The following is a 25,039-nucleotide window of genomic DNA, read 5'->3' as shown; positions in this document are numbered from 1 at the left end:
TTTTTTTTCTATTTCCATCGCTTTGCATCCTTTTCATTTTTAAGATACCTCATGGCTACTTGCATGTTGACCTTTCAACTTACATATTGCAAATAAATCAAATGGATTCAGAACAGATGAGAAATGGAAAGCACATGCTGATGGGATCTGGGTCTGCACACTGCAAGCAAACATCTACATTTTATAAAACAAACAAAAAATGTAGCATCTTGACAAGGTACTGAATAGATTTTAAAAGGCATAGAAGTATTTCATAGTTCTCAATGCTGCAATGATAGGAAAGTGGAAGATAAAATGGAGTTTGATTTGTAATCCTGTGTTTGTTTGTTTTCAGGTCTATGCCTGATTTTTGAGCTTCTAATTGCTCCTAATTCTCTTAGAGAGCCTGTCACAAAATAATACCATTCTCCTCATGGGTGGTCCATAGTGCTACCCACAGCCCCTCTTCTGAGGTCTTCAAACGGGATTTTGGTTGAGATGAGAAAAAAGGAAAAAAAAATGCAGTTTTCTTTTTCCTTCAATAACTGAATGGAAGCAATCCGTTCACTGAGCAAGTCATGCCAAACATCATAAACTCTGTTCCTTACCAACTGGAGGGATATAATGATTTTGTTTTTCTTTCTTTTCCCTTTTTCACAGCAGAGCTACTGACAAATGTAACCCAAGAGAAGAACCTGATAGCACCGACCCGCCCATCCTCTTAGGGCAGAGTGCTCTAAGTAGATCGTCATTCTGCTCCTTGTGAAGCATTTCCTGTTCTTCTGGTACGTAGGAGGCACTCTCTTTACTCCCCTCTTCACTGACTCAGCAGATTAATAGAATACAATTTTCCGTTTATTCTGTAACATGCCAAGATAGATAGTCAACTACTCTGGTTCAAAGGTAAATTCTGTAGCTACCAGCAAAATCTGCTGTCGCTTCCAAAACTGACAACTCTTAAAATCATGAGGAATAATAAAGAGTGGTCGTTTTAAATTGCTAAGCTCGGGGGTAGTTTGTTCCATAGCAAGAGATAACTGAAAGAGCATCCTAGTCTCCAGAAATTCAAACAAAACTTAATTTAGTAGTTCAGTCTATGAAATATCAGTGGTTAACATATTCTTCTAACAATATTATTGGGCAAAAATTATGTTACATTTTAAAAACCAAACGTCTCATTTAGTTATTCAAAAGTGCATGGTCTGAAAACAACTAAGAATTCCTATTAAGTGAAAATGAAATAAATTTCCAAGTTGTACTTTTTAAAATATGTATTTCAGGAACATTAAGGAAGGGAGAAAAATATTTAGCAAACAATTGCAAATTCCTCTCTTTTGGCTCGTATTAACAAAGCATTTATTTATGAATAAAATACAAATATAATGGAAATGAAACATAATCATAAAATTGTATTCATTAAGTGGCTTAGTAGGACTGAAGAAGAAATCGATTAAGACAAAAACATGCTCCTTTTCTGCCCATTTGAGACCCCAAGCCCTACAGAGCTTGATGTAAAATATAATTTGCAAATTATGATCCAGTACTCACGGATGGAGACAGTGAAGCTATTTCAAAATGGAAAATAATTTCTCATTTTTCCTGCTTTCTTTATTCTCCAATACACATCTCAACTACTCCTTAGCTGGCCTGGTGATAGTTATGTCAACACTCTAAGGAGAATATTAGGAGGAAATTGGGATGTAGCAGGACAAAATTATTCTAATCTCCCCAACATGTGCAAAAGATGCTGATTTTCACCTGCTCTCTCTCTGTAGGGAATTTTCCAGCCTTGGGTAAGCATCCACGTACCATATTCCAATGTGTATGGGGTAGTTCTCCCACGCCACCACCAAGCAGTGCTCCGGACACGAATGGGGTGTCCTACAATTCAACTCCATTCTATACTATTTACTCCAAAATAACATCAGATTCTACAGCTTAAGGGTTCGGTCTCACAAGACATGCTTCTCCCCCAACTTCAGACACCCTGCAAAGCCCAGGTTGTCATTCGATCCATCGAAGGGTTCCCATGGCTGCCTCCTTGGGTTTGATTAGTTTGCAAGAGGGGCTCCCAGAACTCAGGAAACCCATTTACACACTAGATTCCTGGTTTATTACAAAACCTATATCCCAGGGACAGCCAGATGGAAGAGATGCACAGGGCAGGACATGGGGAAAGGAGGCCGAGCTTCGCGCCCATCTGAACATACCACTCTCCTTACATCTCCAACCTGCAAGTTCCCCGAGCCCCGTCTTTCTACGTAGGCTTCCTTTCAGAGGCACAACTGATTGAATCGTGGGCCACTGGTGATTAAACTTAACCTCACATTGTTTCTGCATCGCAGGAGGTCAGGGGGATGGGACTGAAAGTTCTAACCTTCTAATCACCTGGTTGGCTCCACTGTAACCAGCCCCCATCCTTATCGTGTTTCCCCGAAAATAAGACCTAGCCGGACAATCAGCTCTAATGCATCTTTTGGAGCAAAAATTAATATAAGTCTTACTGGTCTTATTTTACTAAAACACCGGGTCTTTAATACAATATAATGTAATGTAATGTAATGTAATGCAATGCAATGTAATATCGTATCACATATCATATCATATCATATATATCATATAATACCGGATCTTGTATTAAATTTTGCTCCAAAAGACGCATTAGAGCTGATTTTCCGGCTAGGTCTTATTTTTGGGGGAATACCGTAGGTGCTTTCCAAAAAATCATTTCATTAACATAACAAAACACACAGCATAGCTCTCATCATTTAGAAAATTCCAAGGGGCTCTGTGTCAGAAACAGGGGTGAGGATTACAAATGGATTTCTTATTATAAATCATATCACAAGAGGCCAAAAAGTCTTGGTAAAAAAAAAAAAGAACAAACTGAGTCTCAAGTACACGTTTATCAAGACAAGCACTGTGCTAAGTGTGTCATATATATTGTGCTGTTTCACCCTCTATCAGGTGGGAATTATCATCATGCCTATTTTATGGATAAACAAACTGAGGCTCAGATATATCTGTGGATTTGCTCATAGTCTCCCAGCCAGTGAGGGAAAGAGGTGGAATCAAGTTTAAATTTATAGGATTCCAAACTCTTTTACAATGTGCCTAATTATTAATTCCAAATAGATTTCAATCCTTTTCTTTCACCGTTGTTTTTGTTGAGGTGAGAGGTCAAGGAAAGGAGAGACAAACTAAAACAAATTCTGAAACAAACCATTCACAACCATTTGCCTTTCCTCGTTTTTGATTTTCTAGTACTGCACCTTTGGAAAAGAAAAACATTCCTCTAACTTAGTAGTTTTTCAAAGTTTGTAGATTATAATAATTCTCATCAATTTGAAGGTATAAACGACAAATTGTTTACTGTCATAGAAAACTGGATTGAGTTTACAAATGTAAGGTGGCTCTGAGTTCCTTTCACTGTTACAATAAAGCAGGTCAGAAAAAGATAAACAGAATAAAATTATTCCTTTTGGAAAAATATAAAACTTTCATAAAAAATCTGTTTCTAACTCATCAGTATGGAATTTGTCACTAATCATTTTAAACTATGCCCTTTTATGCTTCTTCCGTCTCTCTTCGCTTTCTGAGTAGTTCTTTGATGTAACAAAGACAGTTTCAGACAAGATTTCAGTTCATCTGGAAAAAAAGGTTTAAGTCTGGAGGCAAAATGCAGTGTATTTAAAATTTATATACTCTATAATGCCTTTGTTCTGAACTTGAAGATCCTGCAAAACTTCTAAGCTTCTTTGCCTCCCTCCTCTAAGCTCATTTGTTCTTCCTTTGCTTATTAGCATGCAACGGCGGCCGTTACTGGTGGTCCCATAGTTTAACTGCATGCAGAGTCATGGCTGACCCTTTCTGATCAATTGCCAATCCATACAGGTTTGACTGATAAAAGAGCCAATTAGATTTAAGCAAATTAAGGGACATCACCAATGTCAACCACTTATTAAACGAAATGCTGAATTCCATGCATACCAAACACTAATGCACGGAGCCCCATTAAGAGTTGAAATCCTCACCCCATTAGTAACTCCAGACCTCGAGGGGGTAAAGGTCACGGCAAAGTTTCATATTTATGGATTAACATTTGGATTCCGTTTTTATTCTTTTAATTCTTTCCCTAGAACTCTTGAACTTGTACTATAATGCTATTCAAGAGCTTGGATTAAGTATATTCTTCATTTCTAAGAGTATCTTGGTGCCAAATACAAACATTATATTATTACAAACTACCCAAAATATAGCTACTGTAGAAGTACAAAAACTTCAGTACATAGAAGTAGGTAAGGATATGCTATATAATTGGAATAAAAAACCCCCTCCAGTAGTCCAAATTAATATTTGAAATTCATTTTTAAAATTAAAAATATGTACTACTTGAGATTTTCTACTATGTATGTACTGAGCTATTCTTTTTATGCTCTCGCTTTCCTTAATTTCTATATTCAAAAAAAACTGTTGATAATATTGTTTAATCATGTTTTTCTTTCTTTTTTTTTTTTTTTTTGGTCAAAGTTGAGTTTTATTATTATTTTTTAACACTAATTTCATTAAACAGCAGGAGCAATGAAACTGGAAGATCTGATGGAATTAACTAGGGTTTGAAATTAGATATTGTTGGACTTTAGTTTTTCTTTAAATCTTTTCTGCCCTTATTGAGGTATAATTGGTATACAAGAACTGCACATTGATCATATTTTTTCTTCTTCTTAGACAAATACAGAAAGTTAATATCAGATACGATGTCCCGTAACCATCAGCTGAGAGATGACCTACCAGGGTACACAGTGTCCCTTTATCTGTCCTCTTCTAAATCCCTGTATCAACCAAGGTCTGTTCATCCTCTGCTTGCCTAAGAAAAGGAAACACTACAGGGAAGGACACAAAGAGCGACACGCTGGTGTCATCTCAGAGCATTTCTTATCTTCAGCAGTCCTGTCGTCCTTACCATCCGGGTCCCCTCACATCTGCATTGCTAGCCCATTCCTACACTGCATGAGTATTCAGAGGAGGTCACGTTCCCCGCAGTTGGCTACAATACAAGATTCTTAGGTAGAAGATGAGTCCTGAGTAGGTCTGAGCAATGACAAACTTACAATTTAAAACTCATAATTAAGCTATCTTGACTGATTTATGGATTCATTCACTCACCCATTATTCATTACACACGTACCGTGTGTCAGGGTTGGTCTAGGCACTGAAGATAAAAATGTGAATAAGAAATAGTCCCAGCTGGGTAGCATCGTATAACCAGTAATTGTGACAGTCAGATCAGATAGGCCCTTTCCATACAATGTGATTCTACAGTGGGATACAGATGCTACAGAAGGGCCCTATCGCAGCCTCGGCTGGTAAAAAAGATGGCTTTCTGATGGACCCATTTCTAACTTGAAATCTTAAAAATGAGTAGGACGTGACCAGATTAGGAGTGTAAAGGAGGTTCTTCAGGCCATAGTTGATAGGAAACCTTTGATAAAGTTAAAAAACAAACACGTTTCTGTTTTGCTCAAACCTTCTAGTATTATGTTTTTAAACTACACTGAGAAAAATACACAGCTAAGGGTATTATCATTACGAATTCTACATAACCCAGCACTGAGAGATAGTAGGAATTCAACATCACCATAAAAGAGATCTAATATTGAAATCAAGGAAATGGTAATAATGATAACAATCCAAATATAATGGAAAAGTAAATAGCATATAGAACCTTCTCTGCCCGCAAGTTGGTTTGCTTCTGTACATCGGTTCATTTATTATTCATTTCAGTATGAAACACAGTTCACTGGACAAGGCATGGAAGATTTCTTTAATAACTCTCAGTACTAATTTAATTCTACTTAAACACACATATTCTCGTGAATGCCACATGCTTTTCAGCATGATTTTATGTGTAAATCAGGATAATATGTTTTCAGGTCATTAAGTAAAAGGAAGCATGAACTAAAACCTATTTAATCAATGAGGTATCACCTTTAAACTGCCACAAGGTCATAAAAAAGATAATTTCAAAGCTATAAGTTTCCTAATTGTAATCAACAACAATCTAATGATGAAAAAAAAGAAAAAGTACATCTAACGGCTGTAATAAACTTGAGCAAATCATTGTCTGTCTTTGAAGACATTTTGTTTCCTCTTTTGGTGAAGGGCCATCTCCCAGATTCTGGATTTCTGAGAACATCAAGTAAAAGACTGCATGGGGCCCAGAGAGTGTGGACCCATGGGCCATCGTGACACGAGCATGCCCATAGCAGAGATGTCGACTTCACTTTTACTGTACAACTCTAAAACGACATTTCAGTTTCTTCCTGTTTACATAATATTAGCCCCTCAACTAACCCACGGAGATCCCTTCACACAGTGTGTACTGGGTTAGCAATGCCAGCTCGCTCTGTTTAACTGAATTATGCATGTGTGTGTGTATGTATCTTTCCAGTCATGTGAGCAGAGTTTTCCTATTCTATTACTTGCACACTGCCCTTTTGTGCCAAATGGAAAGGGTTAGATATACCTCAGAATGAGTTCCTAAAAAACACCAGGAATGAGAACCGTATTAAAAAGTTAAAGCTCGCACTGAAAATATACATTTTGAATCTAAATAAAGTCTCAAACAAAAATGCATTTCTCAATCTTCCGAACATGCATAAAGCAAGAGATATATACACACACGGTGCGAGGTGAAAGAAGTCTCAACAAAACAATGAAACAGTATTCATAAATGTGTCTCAATAAACCCACCAAAACTAAAAATAAGCCTCTATGTAGGTTTTTGTTTTTGAAACACTAATTCCAACAATCAACAAGGTGTTCAATAGAAACTCCGTTCTCAGACATTTATATAAATTGAGAGAGCCAGTGTGTTCCCAGACTCACCCCCTGGCGGCATTGCAATAGCTGTAGCATCACTCGTCAAACTGCCTTGGCTATTTGAAGCAGTCACTTGTACGGTATAGTTAGTAAAAGGAACCAGGCCATCGACGAGCACCCAAAGGTCAGTCTCTTCGCCACTATGCATGAGCCGTGTGCCATTCAGAAGGGTGTAGTTATCATCTGCTGATTAAAAAGGAAAAATTATTAAAATTAGCATACTTTAAGGATTCTTTCCTGCTATTATTTCCACATTTTCTTGGGTTCCTAAATAGACAGTACCAAATAGAACTGTACCATCACCACCCGAAGAGGCATCCCATATACTGCTATCAAGGCACCCACTTTTATTTGATTATTTTGTGAACATGTTACCTGAGTGAACATCGTGCTCTCAAATTCATTCATCCCAGGGATCAGAATAACTGCACTGATATCCTCAGACAGTATAAAGCCACATCCCAAGTGTCACGCATATAAGTAAAAATACTGTGCTGACATAAATTGATCGCTTGGTGAATTATTTACAATTTGTTTGAGGGTTTTTCAAATTCTTGAATTTTCTGTGATGTGCAGACTAGGAGGAAATGACACTCTTTTTCCCCAAATAGAATTGTTCTGGATATAAATATTGTCAAATATATGAGTCATATATACCATGTATCATCAATTGGGGTAATTTCTGCTCATTTTGCTTGAGAGGGAGGTTGATTGCTTTCTATCGAAAGCCCCTTTAAATAGGAATTGGTCAGAATATCCTGAAAAGCAACTGGGGATGGAAAGTAATGTATGCCCACTTTGATCAGAAGATCTGCTTTTTAGCTCTGTGGGAAAATGCAGAGGCTCCTTGGATGTATAAAAGAATCACTTTCAATGCATCATCACTGGGTCCCAGCAAACCCATTGTCAAACCTCAGCACGTCTAAGACATAGGAAAATTCTGCTGCCTGAGGACAGTGTTTCATTTCCCTCTCCTACGCAACGAGGTTATATCCGAGGCTAAGAAGAGTTAGAAAGTGAAAAAACACATTTTATTATATGTACCTTTAATCTTTCCCAGAGCGAATAAATAGCATTTACACACTAGAACATGGAAATAATAATCCCTATTCATTTTTAGTAAAATAGGACAAAGACATACTCACAGTTTAGGAATGGTTCTAAATACCTAAAATGGACAACGTACAACTATATATGCATAACACATTAGCAAGAAGTTCTGAAACCTGTAAAGTAGCCTCTGATAACTTCACTATGCACTGAAAAGACATTTCCAAATTATGATATATTAGCTTCCATAGGAGTTTTACAACTAGTCAACTTGATTTGACAGAAGATTATTGAACACCACCTTCATCAGGAATAGACTTAGTTAGGTGCTGATAAAAATAAGCTCAAAATACATAAGACATAGTTCCTGCATTCAAGAAACTTCCTTAAGATTAACTATGAATCACTTCAACCACTGTGTATGAAAAATTAAATTAGCCACATCTGAAGGACTCCATAAGTTCCCACAATGCCTAGCTCCTTGGAAGCCTTTTCAGTTATAGAGGAAACAGCTACTGCTATTGCCACATGTCCAGTTGTAAAATTTTGAAACGGTCAGCTTATCCGGCATGACCCGGGCAGATGTACGATGACCTGTGAAGTATAACTGTGCACATCTTTCAAAAGAATGAAAATTACAAAACCGCAATGAAAATTCTAAAACTAGGCCAAGAGAAGGCAAGTTTACAAATTCCAAGCTAGCCGTAAATATAAGATGGATGGGTTAACATCCATGATTAAAATATTGGTGCAGCTTTGTTTCCCTTGCATTTTGTTGGTTTTTGACGCAGTTTTCTAGCTGTAAAACAAACACTACTGCCAGCTTTGAAAATAACATGGCCCGGGAAAAATATATTAAGTACCACTTTATTCTAAGTTTCGCAGAAAACATTAATACATGGTAATTATACAATTAGTTGTAACATTAAGTTCTAGTTATAGAACAATGATTACTCAGTAATTATAAGAAGTATATAATTACTCAATAATTATGAGAAGTATGCAATTACATAAACCGTTTTGTTCGGCTCAAAAAAGAACTCGTACATCTCCAGCAGTCATGCAGCTGAGTTTCATGTTTTCTTACCTCCACCAACATACAGGGTTTCAACCCTGAATGAAGCTCAACGTTTCCAGTACGCAAATCAGTAAAAGAGTCGCAGATTTGGGCACCTCCTCCACTTCATTCTCCCTGCCCTCTCTTTCTTCCTTTGAACTTGAACAATTTGGGCTCCTAGATGTTGGGAAAATCTCTTAAAATGCAAATTCTCTGATCCCCTCCTCTTGAGAGGGTGTGATTTTCTTCTACCTTTTGCTAAGTATACTTTGTTTTCAGTGGACTGGAAAATTCAGTCCCGTTTGTTCAGCCTCAACAATCAAGCTGGAAAACGCTAAAATGATAAGCGTTTCCTATCACAGGTGACCATTCCTGTCTGGTTGGCCACAGCACTGACCCTATTTGTGAGTGTAAGTGGAAGGTACAGGCCCATGTAAGCTTCTGTGTTCTGCAACCACAGCGCCCCACCTCTGTCCCCTTCCCCAGGCACTGTGAGTCTGAAGTGGAGTTTCCCTCTTCACCCTCTTTGTCTGTGGTCAGCCCCACTGGGCTTTCACAGGGGGTTGTTTTAACTAGGCTCTTTGCAGAATGGGGTTGCCCACAGCAGTGTTCCAGGATTCACCTACATCAAAATCACCTGGGAATTCTTAATCAACGTTCACGGAGCTAAGTTCTACTCCAGACCTGATACATGAGAATGTGGGGCAGTAGTGCCAGGATTACTTGGTGATTATTCTTAAATTTGTAGAACGATGGATGTTAGGTTTATTTCATCCATGTTCAAACTGGTCTTCAAGTGATAATCCAAATTCATTTATTCCGCTTACCAAAAATAATTAAGTCACATTAGGCATCCTTATTAATCGATGCCTTTAGATTTAGCTTTGGGCTATAAAATGTTCACTTCATTAGTGAAATAATACATTTTCAGAAAGTGTAATGCTAACTTGTAAACCAGATATATATTCAGAGACTAAAAATACCTGTAAGAAATTTTAAAATATACATAAAAAGATTTCTGATTTCAGTATTCCTCTCTCTCTCTCTCTCTCTCTCTCTCTCTCTCTCTCTCCACTGAGGAGGCAGGGGAAGGAAAGAGTCTTTGTATATTGGCCGACTTCATGCATCGCAAGGCAAAAACACTTTTTTTATAGTTCATGTAAAATTTTTAAATAAAGTAGATGATGTTTCAGGACACTCCACATTCTGAAAGATTTTCAAAAAGGTTAATTCATTCAGTCCTACTTTTCTATCTTATTGTCGATGAAAAAGTAAATGAAGAAACAACCAAAATAAAGCTCATGTTCCTACAGATTTTACTGGCAAAGAACCCTTCATCAGTTTCAAATATGAAGTCCTATTAAAATGTTAACACCAATGTCCACTCGTGATGCTAAAATCTTGTATTTAATGCTCTTATTGTTGAATAGCAGGATATTTTCTGTACGATTCTCATTTTAAGCAAAAACGAGCATATGTAGATAATTTCTCATGTATGTGTGACTCAGGGATGTGTAAATGATGGCTGTCCCGGGAATATCATCCTGTGGGGTTCTGTAGATTGAAATAGCATAAATGGGTATCCTTTTCCATTCTTGTTATAATCATTGTCACAAGAATTTTAATGCACCATATATTCCATAATTTTTTTTTCCTTTGTGCTGTACTGCTCTGACCTTTTCAATATTCTATAATTTGACTGGCTGGCCATTTCAGTTCTCTGCTTTTTACAGCCTTATTAACTTGTGGGAAAGAGGTGAAATGAACAACCAATCAGAATACGTAATATTGCAAAGGTCAGCGCAGTCTTGTACAGTATCAGCACACACACGGAAAACTGTATGCCAGGCATTAATACCCTGATATCTTATTCATGTGACAAAGATTGTAACAAGAACAGAAAACGGCACAACATGAATCCATTCTCCTGACAAAGATTCTAATGAGAAATGACAGCGAACAAACCCAACTGATTCTTGTTACCTTATGAAGATTTTGCATGTCAGACCTGGTCCTGCTTTAAGTTAGCCTTTTTCTGAATCCAATGACACCTTAAGGTAGGAACGGTGTTAACGAATTGTCCCATTCCTCGCCTTAAAAAGAAAAAGCTCGATGTGTCCTATATTGAAGTCTCAATTTTAGTGTTGTTCCCTTCTGCCTCCCTTATCACCAAATCCCGCCAATACCAAAATCAAATGACATCAAATGGAAAACAAGGTCTGTAATGTGACCTATGAATTCTAGATCACTCTAGATAGCCCATAATCCTATGTAAGTTACTTTTATTTATTCTTTCTAAGATATCATTTCAAATTACATTACCTAAAAGGCAAGCGTGTCCTCCAAACTCCATTATTCTAATAGATTTCACTTTTGTAGAGACCGGAAAGGCACTGGGTATTTGTTTAAGTTAATATATGGTTAAAGGGACCTATTCCTGACCTTACATTTTTGTCAACGTAGGAAATATTTATAGACCTACACCTACATAGCTACTTCTCCACAGAACACTTTGAAAAGAAAGAAAGTAACCTGTGAACCACTTAGGGCTCCGAGAACCCCAGCACTCTGGTAATGCATAGTATTTCTTACCATTATTGTAATTACTCTGATGTGGTTTTTAATTAGTTGTCATTGAGGAAAAGCTGCACTTCTTTGATTCCTCTTTAAAGTGGTCATTCTGCTAGAATGACAGTGGCAGGTGAAGGAATGCATGCATAGACTTTTTCATCACTCACTAAAAGGTGCTTCAGAAACATGTGACCTGAGTCTGAGCTCATGTGTGACCAAGAACAATGGCTCTAGGGACACTGGGGATCTTTTGTTTTTCTTCTGGTTATTATTTTTTTTTAGTGTGAGCAACAGCATGCCTAATGAGGCAAAATTACCCTTCTGAAAATTGTAAATATTTTTTAACGTCCTTTGGAGCATGGTTTCTTTTCCTTAACTTTGCTCCATGTAAACACAGTCAGTCAGATCTTCCGAAATGGATCTTGTTTTATTAACAAGAATATCTCTCTCTCTCTCTCTCTCTCTCTCTCTCTCTCTCTCTCTCTCTCTCTCTCTCTCTCTCTCATACACTCATACACACACACACACACACACACACACACACACACAAACACACAGAATGAATTCAGAGATTTATTATGACTGTGGTAAATTAATATGGGCCATTTTCATCAACTATGTTATACTCTGACAAGTCAGATTTTTTATTTTACTTTGAGTTATTTTTTTTCCCCATTTGGACAAAGTGTTATTTTTCCCAATGAACAAACTATTGATATTATCTCAATCAGCTAAGAGCTATTTGGGCAAAAATGCTCCCACAGGATGTGGTCTTCAGCTTCCAAATCACACACTGGACACAAACATGACTGATTCATAGATATTTCCTTTGGACTTCTAGTAAAAACTTACTAAACATACTGAATATGCTAATCCTTTAGTATTATTGTGATGGAATGGATAACTCGACAATCATAATTAATCTCAGAGCAGAGTCTATCACCAGTTCTTAATGAAATGTTCATCATTTTCTTTTTAGATACTTGTATATGCTTGAGACAGAGCCCCCATTACAGGAGAACCACCATTTGGGGAGCACACTATTTGGGTGATAATCGTACCATGCTTTGCTGGTGACTGCTACCTGCTAGTTACACAGTCACGTGCTCCTGTACTAATTACCTATTGCTGTGTAATGATAGGACCACACACTTAGCAGCTCACGACAGCATACGTTTGTTATCTCATGGCTTCTGGGGGTCAGTATTCTGAGGATGGCTTAATTGGGGGTCTCCAAAGGCTGCAATGAAGTGGTGGCCGGGACTCGAGTCCCATCTGAAGGCTATACTGGGGAAGGGTCCCCTGCAACTCAGGTGGCTGCTGGCAGCACTCGGTCCCTTACAGGCTGTTGGAACTGAGGGTCTCAATTCCTTGCTGGCTATTGGCTGAAGGCTGTCCTCAGTTAGCATGCGGTCGTCCGTGGGGGGTTGCCCTTGTTCCCTTTCCATGGGGGCCATTCAACGTGGCAGCTTCCTTTCTCAAAACCAGCAAGACAGAGAGTCTCCCAGCAAGTGTCTCAGGTAATGTTATCACAGAACCAACATCCCATCCCTTTTGCCATATTTTAATGCTTAGAAGTAAGTCATGTATTTGGACCACCTGCGAGGGGAGAGGATTACACAAGGGCACGAATACCAGGAGGGCAGATGATCAGATGCCATCATAGTCTGTGTACAATTTCTAAACTGTGGATACTAATCACCTTGCTGGATCATAGGAGAAAAATGGATAAGTTAGTAGCACAGAATTGCTAACAAAAATACCAAAATACCTAACAAAAATGGGGGGGGGGGACTTTAGAAGAACAAAAATAATAGCATTAACAAAAATGGCTGAAAATCTTGGAGCAAATGTATAAAGGAAAAAGAGAAAAGGAAACCACCCTCACACACTACTGGTGGGACTGTAGATCGTTGTAGCCACTATGAAAAGCAGCATAGAAGTTCCTTTAAAAATTAAGAATTGAGTTACTATAAGACCTAGAAATTCCTCTTCTGGATAGCTACCCCAAATTTTTCAAAATACTTATTTGTCAAGATATATGTACCCCTGGGTTCTTTCCAGTATTATTCCCAATAGCCAAGACATGGAACAACCCGAATGTCCTTCTATAGATGACTGGATAAAGAAGACATTCCGTGGAATACTACTTAGCCATAAAAAATTAAATGCTGCCATATGGGACATCACGGATGGATCCTAAGAGCATTACGCTAAGTGAAATACGTAAGATGGAAAAAGACTATAACTGTATGACTTCCCTCATATGTGGGGTGTAAAACAAAGAGCAACACGTGAACAAACAAAACAAAACAAAACAAAACTCACAGATACAGACAACAGAATGGTGGTTAACCAGGAGGGAGGGTGGGGAGAGGCCAAAGAGAGTAAAGAGGCCAAATATAAGGTGACAGAGGAGACTAGACTTTGGGTGGTGAGCACGCAATAGAGTACACAGATAGCATATTATAGAGTTATACATGTGACATTTATGTAATGGCATTAAGTAATGATGCCCCAATACAAAAAAGAAATAAATTAATGGTATTAATTGGGGACCCTCACAGCAGAAGGTAGACATGATAAATTCATGCTCGGCACTGAATGGCTCTTAACTCTTCCACTAGGGGAAGAAATACAAACCGAGGAAAGTCCTGGGAACTCATGCTCACTTTCTCCAATGTGAAGGGAAATGAACTGAGTGGAGTCGAGTGTAGGGATAGGAAGCATGGTGGGGACTGGCTTTCCTGTCAACCTTTGTGTGGAGGTGGGGGAAGCAGCTGAAGTTCCCAGGAGTGGGGACGTATGTGAACGGATGGAGTGGTGCTGCCACAGAGGACATGTAATGGGATCTCAGAGCAAACAGAGAAACTAGATCCCCTAGAATTCTGCCCAGTGCAGCCATTCACACCCTCTCTTTTTTCTCCCCTTCCCCTAAACCCACCCCAGGTCTACAGAGAAGTGCAATAAATAGCAATGCCCAATCCTCAAAGCTTAGGGGGAGGAGGGCTAACCAGCCCCAGGAAGGAAAAGAAGTGGGCTATGTTCAAAACAAAGGCACAGTCTGGACAAAGCTGACCATACAAGGCACAAGCAAGATGAATTTAAAGGCAGGAATAATATAGTAAATGTGCATACACATAGCCCAAAGGGGAGAAAAGATTCCAATATAACAAGACAAATTAATTATGCCACTTTGGGGGGGAAAATGATACATATTCCCCATAAGATGAACAAGGATATCACAGAGCCAAACTGGAAATTGGGGGGGGGGGGGGGAATCATTATGAATAAATAAGTTACAAAAAGCAAGAAACAGAATAGAAACAGCTGAACACTAAACCAATAGTGGGATGGAGAGGCTCGAGATAATCAAATCAATGCATAAAAAAAGATTAAGAAATTATAGCAGCGAGATGATGCTAAGTATAGGAGGAAAGTGATCAGAAATATGACTTTTTTTTTTTTTTTTTGTAAGTAACCGAAGCTCATGTGGGCCCTTGACCATTGGGTTGCTAATCAGATGCCTCCACCTCGGGACCAGAAACCCTGACAGAGTGAAACAATGACTCAGGTTTAGTTCGGGATTCTTCTAGATGTCTCTAGAATTCTTGAGAGTTAAAAGAGAGCTGCAATTCTCCAGGGCAGCTGAGTGGGGATGTCACTGCCAGTGGGGGCATCCTACTGTCCCTTCCCTGTGGTATAAGCTCGTCTGAGCCAAGTTATTCATGGTTCCACACAAGTCTGACTCTCCAGGCTTCCTGGTAATTTTTTGAACTGCTCAATTCTCTTGCAATAATTCATTTTGTCTTAATTCACCAGTTTCTTTTTTTTTTTTTTTCCTGATTTTTGCTACCAAGAGACTAGTCATGAATTGAGAAAGTGCTGAAACGATGTTCACCATTTATTAACATTGGTTATTTATAGGTGGTGGGATTTTAGTGAACGTTATTTTTTTCTATATTACATGAATTTATAAGTTTGCATGCATAATTTTTATAAAATCCAAAGAATCATGAGCAGGTTGAAATATTGAAGGAAATATACGCACAGTATTTGAATTTGTAAATAAATTATAATAAACTCAGGGATCCGCTAACTACAGCTCCCAGGCCAAATCTGGCCAGCTGGCTGTTTTTGTAAACAAAGTTTTATTAGAACACAGTCACAGTTTCAGGTACTGCTATGCTACAACTGGGAAGATAAGGCAGGGCACTGCTTACAAAGTCTGAAATGTTTATACTACGTGGCCCTTCACGGAAAAATATACCAACATGTGAATTAAACAATGGAAGTGACTACCTCTTAAAAATGCTCTGCCTTCCTGAGTAAAGAAAGTCATTTCCAATTTCTATACTGGTTTTCTTAAGTAAACTCTTTCGAAAGAGTGGAACCCGGTATGTGGGAAGAACACTTTATAGTGATATGGCCCGAACTTCCGTCACTGCCCTGTACTGATATTAGGGCTTTACATGTCTTTCATTGTTCAAACTTATAAATGCAAATTACCGAAAAGGCAAGGCTTAGGAAGAAAATGTTACAGATAGTCCCGAGTCCCACGTATCCAGCAAGTTTGCAAATGGAAATCCAAGCTTACTGCTTTGAGTGCAGTGTGATAACGCTGTCCTAAAGGCGTCATAAGAGTAATTGAGGAGGAATGAACAACTCTTTCACTGATAGGATGGGTTTACTGTTGCAACTGCTGGAGAACGACTTATTTAGACTTCCAGAGATAATATGCCAAAAAACACAAAGCGTCCCCTTCCTACAGATCTTGGTGAAAACAAATCAATGGATAAGCAAGGCTAAAACATTTGCTGAAAGAAGCAACTATGGTGCTAGTAGTGCCTTGGAATTACTTAAGGAAATAATCAGATAAGTGTACCAAATACTGCCTTATTCTAAACGTAAGAAAATGAATGCAAAAAGGTGTAACTGTGCCTATGCAAAAACTTGGCTAAAGAACCAAGAACAAGTGGCTGGAGTCAGAGGCAAGAGAACCATGATGCGGTAACATGAGTTCCAAAATAAGCATTCATTATGCAAATGATTCGTAAGACATAAATTTGTTTGTAAAGAAAAGGGGTTTGATATACAAGCGGTGCCCTCTTGAGCAACAACTGAATCAATTCTGCTCTCTAATTTAGAGTTGAACTGTTTTCCTCCTTTAAATTCCCCAGATGGTGGCTTCTCAGCCTGGATAATTATACAAATAAAAAGAACCAGCTTGAATCCTTTCAAAGGAATTTTATTCACCTTAACTGTTTTCTTATTGCTAACCTAGACCAGTTAGTGTGGTTCACTATGAAATAAACATGTGAAAACAAGTAACATCTCTGTCATGAGAAATAGTTCACCACTTACCTAATGTAGCCTAAGAATGCAGTTTCCAGCCACTAATTGTATTAATTTTTTTAGAGAAAGAACAAAGTTATTTTAAAACTTACTTCATCTTAAGAAAAATATTAGGAAATTTGAACTGTTTATTAACAATGTGATAGTGACATGTTCCAATCTTCATCTTTTAATCCTTGCTCACTGTTTAGGCTTCCATTGTCACTATCCAATCAAAGATTATCATCAGCTATTTAAACGTGTTCATAACTCATAGATGGCAATAAGAATATGTTGTTATTTGGGGAGATGATCAGAAAGAAACTGGCTAAAAAACCGACCTGGGGATCTCCAATCCATAATCAAATATCTAGATTGATTGTGTCACTTGCACTTGTATTGATTTCAATTGGAGTAGCTCACCCAAGGGAATAATAAAAATGTGGAATAAAACTGATTTATGAGAACAAAATAAATCCTTTTGTGAGCAGTAATGAATTGGTACTATTTAACCCTTTCAATCACAGAGTAAAAAAACTATTTATTTTTTAAGAATGCTGAGCTAGCCAAAAGAAGTCATATCAGAAATGCCAATATTGCCAAGTACCATTACACTGAGTTGTAATGTTGGGAAAGAAATGCTGTTCTAAGCTTGATGAAGGTGTCATTGACATACAACATACTTCTAGCTTTCCTGGGCCAGCTTCTATGTGGCATCACAAATGATGGACCTGTAAATCCAAAGTCTTACAGGATCTCTCAATAAATGTTTATTGTGCTTATTTACCTGATTTATAAGACAGTTGAGAAAAACAAAATATGGGGCACATTAACTACACTGAATTTTTTCCCTTAATATAGATGTTCTTTATTTTAATCGAAGCTTAGTGTATAAAGAGTTAAATTGAGATGTACAGGACTAACAAGGATATCCAAGGGTTATAGCTTTCTGCATAATAAAGGTACATATAAGTATTTGCCTTAAAGAAAATTAAAGGACCTAGAAAAAAATGAGATGCTTTGCACATAAAACTAAACCAACTGATTCTATCAATTGATCCAACTACACAACCAGTTGATTTAATGAGAAAAAAATAATCAGTTACCTCACATTCCTTGGAATCTAGTAGAAAAAACATTCTTGATAGTTTGGCACTGATTTAAGTTTTAACTTTGCCACTTGCACTGACATCTTATACACATATTCTAACCCTGCACTGTCTAATACATTAGCCACTATGCACATTGGCTTATGTGTATATGAAATGTGGCTAATATGGCTAAGGAACTGCATTTTAATTTTATTTCAGTTTAGTTAATTTTAATTAAAAATTGATGGCTGATTTGGTTACTGGAAAACTTTAATATGTTGGTATGTGAATCTTTTTTTTTAACTGAAAACTTTATGAAATGTAAATACAGATTAAATATTTCTGGTAAAAATGATCACTGATTGGAAGTATCCTGTAAGTGTAAAATATACACATAGACGTATGAAAAAATAATGTGCTATCTCATTATTAAGATTTTGATTACGTGTTGAAATGATAATATTTTGGTTACATTGGTTTACGCAAGACATACTACTAAATTAATTTCAACTGTTCCTTTTTACTTTCCTTTTCATGTGCATACCAGAAAATATAAATTTCTGTGCGCTCACAGGAACATCAGAATACACCATTAAATGCAGGTTCATTTTCATCTTAAACCTATTGAAGAAAACCATATTATTCCAAGATGTGGCTACATATCTTCACACAAAATGAAGGTGAAATTATTTGCAGAATGCGCAGATTCTGTTCAATACTTTGCACTGAATTCATAGTCCTATGAAAGCTATGACAGAACTGCTTGGAAGGGATTGCTATCAGAAAGAGTAAGTTGATTTGTTATCGATTCTGTCACTTTGGCTTGTACTGTCATGGTGTTTAATGAACGTATATGAAGGTAACTTTATTTATCCTCACTGGCATAAAAAGGCTTTTAAAAAAATTAATACATTTTACTATTTACAATGAAACATAATTTAATTCAGTTTGATGGCACCAAAGTTATTATAGCATAATAATTTTTCTAATATGATAAGTTTTCCACATATGCCATACAGAGTAAATCATTAAACAGGAAACAGTACAAATGAAAAAGATAATAAGAAACTTTATTATTATAAAGGGATAAATTATTAGGGAAAGGTGAAAGTGAATCATTTCAAATTTAAGGGATTTAAGTAAAAGTAATAACAAACAGTAATTGCAAGTGGTTGGACTTCTGAAAGAAGTGGAATATTTTTAACACCCCACGCTTAATGAAGTGAAGTCTTTTTTTCCCAATTCTCATGAGATATTGGAGTTTTAAGGCCTTTTCTTTCCTAAAATTTTCTAAAAGTTTCGCTCTAAGACAACATGAACTAGAAACTCCCTCCTCTTTTTTTCCTTTTGGCTTCATTCATTCCTTGTCTGCTTATAAATACTTATTTACTGTAAATTATAAGACTATGTCAGGCACTATAAAGACCAAAGTTAAATTAAAATTATCGAAAATCTTAAGATCATCATTGCCATCGTGTTAATATTTCGGTGTATTTTGGTATGTATCATTTCATATTTCAAAACACATAAATATATTATCATATTTCACTCTTACAGAATTTTGTAGTACTCACTGTTTTGTAATTGTAATAACATACATTTCCTTCTCCATAAGTATGTATCTGCATGATCTTTTTAATGAAATTACCACATGCAGTCATATATAGTTGGACGTTTAGGAATGCCCGCTCAATTTTTCTTAGACAAATAAACTCTGCTAAAAATATAGTTTTATATATATTTTTGTGCACCTATTTAATTATTTCTTTATAAAAAAATTTCCCTAAGGAGAATTACTGGTATTCTGAATGGATACAAACAGATACAAATGTGTTTAACCTTCTCCATGTACTTCATAAGCTTATTTTAATGATCTCAAATAAATTTCTAGAAACAAAAAATTAGTCCAAGTGTTTGGCTGCTATTTACTTAAAATAATCAAATTACATGGGTTATATTTGTGATTGCAATGAAATTAGAGCTCTTTTTGTCAAAGTAAAAGGGTCCATCTATCCATCAGTATGTTGTACCTAGTTAGGTTCACTTCACTGACTGTGCGAGGCTCATGGAAATGTTCCGTAAGTGTAAGGATCTCGGTATTATCTGTCCTAACATAGCTGGAAAAATTAACTCAGAGATTTACAAGTGTTTGAAGAAAGTAGTGATGGAAAAGGCTTGTTTTTAAAAAACAAATGTGATATGCCTAGCAATTATTTTGATATTATAATAAATATAAATGAACACAATCACAATCATAAAAGTAAAATACCTGAACATAACCCTAACAAGAAATATGCAGGGGATCTTTGGGCAAAAATAACAAAACTTTACTGTGAGATATAAAATACCTAATAAGTGGAATCATGATACATTTTTGGTTGTGAAATATTTGAAGATGTAAATTCCTCATAAATTAATTTATAAGTGGCATTTTCCTCAATTCAACTCAATGTTCAGTTGGAAGAATATACATACAAGAACTAAGGCCTTTTAACTAAAATTAGTAATAAGCTGGAGGGAAAAGATGGGAATGTCACCTATAAGATAGAAAGGTATTTTCTAAATACTTAGGATGTTAAAAGCACAAAGATTAAATTGTTGTAGTGAGGACTCAAAAAGAAACAGAAGAGTAAATAGATGAAATAAATGGCCCAGGAATAAGCACCATCACACATTTAAATCTCTGATAAAGTTAGCAAAATAAAGCAATACATGTTTCGACTCTGTATAGAAAAAAATATTTTTTACAAAAATCCAAAAACACTATTTTCTAAACCTTATAAACACACCAAAAAGATAAATTGATTGAAATATTTGACTGTGATGAGTAATAATTACTATTCATAATTTTAAGCTGTCATACAATGAAGACTCATTTTAAAACCTCTAAAATTTCCTAGGCAAAGTGTGTGAACCAACAAATAAGAAAGACAAACAAATCCTAAGCATATGGAAAATGTTTGATCTCAACAGAAATAAAGAAATGCAAATTAAACTACTTATCAATTTTACCTATCAAATTAGTACAACTACAGACAGATGGACATATCTGTGTACTGTTAGGAGAGATATGAATTGATGTGATTTTTCTTGAAAGCATTTTTTCAATGCATGCCAATCGAGTCTTAAAAAATATTCCAGAACTTAACAAATTTTAGCATTATATATTAATGATATATGCAGAATTGCATTTTAGCAATATTACTTCTAACAGTAAAAAATTAATAGACCTAAACATCCAACAATAACGGAATGGCTTAATACATTTTAGTATTTTAATACCCAATAATAGAATGGTGATAGTGGCAAAAATGAATGGCTAAATTTTGGTATATCCATACTATCAATATTATGTACCCCTTGAGAATGCTTTTCATGAGTGTTTTTCATGTGATATGAGAGATACTCATGATGCGTATTAAATGAGTGGTGTAGAATAGAAGAATTATTTGTAGTAAGATATCAAATAAATCATATGTGTGTGTATGCATGTATATAGATATGTATACACATATGTATATCTCCACAGAAAAAAAGATGGGATGTTAAATGAAAGTGTAACCCATTTATAATGACTGTCATTTTCACAAAAATATTTCTGAAAAAACATTTAAGCCTACACTACTAAATTTAAGTAATATCCACTAGTTTAACCACTAGGAAAAAAAAAAGACAGCTGTGTAGGTATCGCAGTTATATGCTAAAATCCTTGAATTGCCCACAGAATTCTGTTTGAAGGAGCTGCTGTCTATCTTTCCCCGTCTCATCCTATGCTGTTCTCTTCCTCTTCCACTGTGTCCCAGCCTCACTGGCCTTCTTTTCTTTCTTCAAACCCACCAAAACTTTACCCTCCTCACATCCTTCACAAATGTCATCCCCTCTGGAATTCTCTTTCCTGTGTTCTTCTCTTGAGTTAGTGTCTACATATTACCCTAAATGCCATCGGCCAAAAAGGTCTTCCCTGATCCTACAATTTATATTAAAGTTCATATTGTAAAACCTTAGTGACATATACTTTTACCGTAATTCTGTTTAAAGTTTGCAATTTTATATTTTTATGTGATTATTTGATTAATTTCTATCTCCCTTTGTAAACCGCAAGCCCCTTCCGTGCAGCACTACATCTCCTTAGTTCACCCCTATCACCCTAATACCTACTATAACCTCTGTCTTCTCCACAAAAGCTAGATATATGTCTGTGGTGTGAACATATGGATGAAGGAACACATATCTAAATTTAATTCTATGATTTCAGATATTCACTCCTCAAATATAAAAGTTCTTCTACCTCCCCAAAGGTATATGACTACTAAAAAAAAAAAAATTAAGGTTTATATGCAACTTTATTTACAAACAAAGAATCCATATTTTCAGAAAATTGGTGTGCTTTTTTAGATGGTCTACTACCATCCTTAGATTGTTGCTTTGTTGTTGTTTTGTTTTCAATTGAGTAAAGTAACTCACTGATCATAAGAACTTCACCCAAGTTAGGAAATACTGGTTCTCACAGGCTGTTCTCAGTACACAGCATGATGATTTTGGAGTTATCTAACAGTACTTCCTATGGGGCCAAAGCATCAGGTTTGTGATTTTCATAACTCTATATGACGACAAAGGCACATCATCCTCCAAGGGGTTCCGTAATTAGACCTACACAGAAGCAGCCCAGGAATCAAAGGCGGCATCTCCCTCTGCAGGATGTGTCTCAGAGGCTGGGGAGACATGCTGGCCCTAGAGGAATAAATCATTTTCTATTTCTCTACACAATCCACTCTTCCATTTCCCTCTAATATTAATTCACAACTGACACTTATTTATCAAGAGCCTTCTTATTCAAAATCCAGATAATTAGGTATGATGGTTATACTTTCAGTCTAGAAATATCTAAAAACTGATATTTAGTCAGTGAACTCTGAGCCCTTGCCATGACAAAGCATACAAAAATTAATGCCTCACAGGTATGCTATTGGCATACAACTATTGGTTTAAAATGTGTATCTGTTCCACGGCTGACATCCTCATGTGAAACTCATCTTGTATGTACTAGAAACCCCCAAATATTTAAATCTGTACCAAAGCAACAGGCAGATTTAATGGAATCCCCATCAAAATCCCAATGGCATTTTTTAAAGAAACAGAACAAAAAAAAAATCTTCAGATTTGTATGGAATCACAAAAGACCCCGGGTAGCCGAAGCAATCCTGAGAAAAATGAACAAGGCTGGAGGTATCACATTCCCAGACTTCAATTTATACTACAGAGCGACAATCATCAAAACAGCATGGTATTGGCAGACAAACAACACACAGACCAATGGAACAGAATTAAGAATGCAGAAATAAACCCACATATATATGGACAGATTATATTTTAAAAAGAAGCCAAAAGCATGCAATGGAGAAAAGAAAGCCTCTTCAATAAATCATGCTGGGAAAATCAGAAAGCCTCTGCAAAAGAATGAAACTAGACTGCTATCTGTCACCAGATACCAAATTAACTCAAAATGGATCAAAGACCTAAACATAAGACCTAAAATAATAAACTTCATAGAAGAAAACACAGGTACTAAACATATGAACGCTGGGCTCAGAGAGGATTTTTATGAATTTGACTTCAAAGGTAAGGGAAATAAAAGCAAAAATAAATGAATGGGACCATATCAAACTGAAAAGCTTCTGCACAGCAAAAGAAACCATCAACAAAACAGAGAGGCAACTAACAAAATGGGAGAAAATATTTGCAAACAACACCTCCGATAAGGGGCTGATATCCAAAATATATAAAGAACTCATACGACTCAACAACAAAACACAATCAATTAAATTGAAAAATGGGCCAAAGACCTGAACAGACACTTCTCCCAAGAAGACAGACAAACATCCAACAGATATATGAAAAAAATGCTTGACTTCCCTAGCAACTAGGAAAATGCAAATCAAAATCACAATGAGATATCACCTCACACCTGTTAGAATGGTCATTATTAACAAGACAAGAAATAACAAGTGTTGGAGAGGCTGTGAAGAAAAAGGAACCCTCATACATTGCTGGTAGGAATGTAAATTGGTGCAGCCACTATGGAAAACAGTATAGAGGTTCTTCAAAAAATTAATAGAATTACCATATGGCTTAGCAATCCCTCCCCTGGGTTCTACCCAAAAGATGTGGAAACATTTATCTGTGAAGAAACATTTATCTATGTTTATTGCAGCATTACTCGCAGTGACCAAGACATGGAAACAACCAACTGGTCCTTTGATAGATGACTGGATAAAGAAGATGTGGTACATATATACAATGGAATACTACTCTGCCATAATATGAAAAGATGAAATACTGCCATTTGCACCAACATGGGTGGATCTTGAGATTGTAACGCTAAGAGAAATAAGTCAGACAGAAAAAGTGGAGAACCATGACTTCACTCATATGTGGCATATAAAACTGAAAGCAACAAATGAACTAGACAAAGAAACAAACAAAAACTCATAGACACAGATAACAGTTTAGTGTTTACCCGAGGGTAAGGGAGGGGGTGGTAGCAGAAGAGGGTAAAGTAGGTCAAATATGTGGTGATGGAAGGAGAACTGACGGGGTGATGAACACACAATGCAGTATGTAGATGATGTATTATAAAATTGTACACTTGATACCTATATAATTTTACTAACCATTGTCACCCCGATAAATTTAAAAAAAAAAAAAAAAAAAGAAAGAAAGAAAACCCCAAATCAGCCATGGTATGAATTTGAAAAAGGTTGGAGCATTTTTTAAACGCTTTAACTACCTCCCATTTGAAAAGGGGAATTTGATTAGAAAAGTATGGGAAGTCTTCCAAAGCCAAAGGTAAGTCACGTGAGGGTGATCTGATGCTGATGTCCCCTGCTAACAGTCCCCTCATGAGCAGGAAGCATGAAGAGATTCCTGCACGAAGCGTCTGAAATGGGAACGTAAGCCACGAGAACACAGAAACCCAGCGCTCTCCCGGGCCTCTGTGGGTTACACTCCCTGACTCCCTCAGCAGCACAGGGTAAGGGTTTGCATTTCATCATCACTCCGTCGCTTCCACACACAC

The 25,039-nt window shown here is 36.6% G+C and overlaps 1 protein-coding gene across 1 annotated transcript in view; it reads right to left on the bottom strand.

Annotated features, from left to right (window-relative positions):
• The window catches only part of USH2A (usherin), a 580,537-nt gene that overhangs the window by 232,503 nt on the left and 322,995 nt on the right, over positions 1-25,039 (bottom strand). Inside the window, exon 38 of the mRNA XM_088799150.1 lies at positions 6,868-7,047. Within this exon, the coding sequence (XP_088655276.1) occupies positions 6,868-7,047 (180 nt within the window). The remainder of the gene's footprint in view (positions 1-6,867; positions 7,048-25,039) is intronic.

Source organism: Rhinolophus sinicus, chromosome 6, assembly GCF_057876585.1.
Source record: "Rhinolophus sinicus isolate RSI-liver-muscle chromosome 6, RSI-T2T, whole genome shotgun sequence".
Lineage (NCBI taxonomy): Eukaryota > Metazoa > Chordata > Mammalia > Chiroptera > Rhinolophidae > Rhinolophus > Rhinolophus sinicus.
The sequence above is the reverse complement of the archived record's forward strand: the minus strand, read 5'-3'. Positions and strand labels throughout refer to the sequence as shown.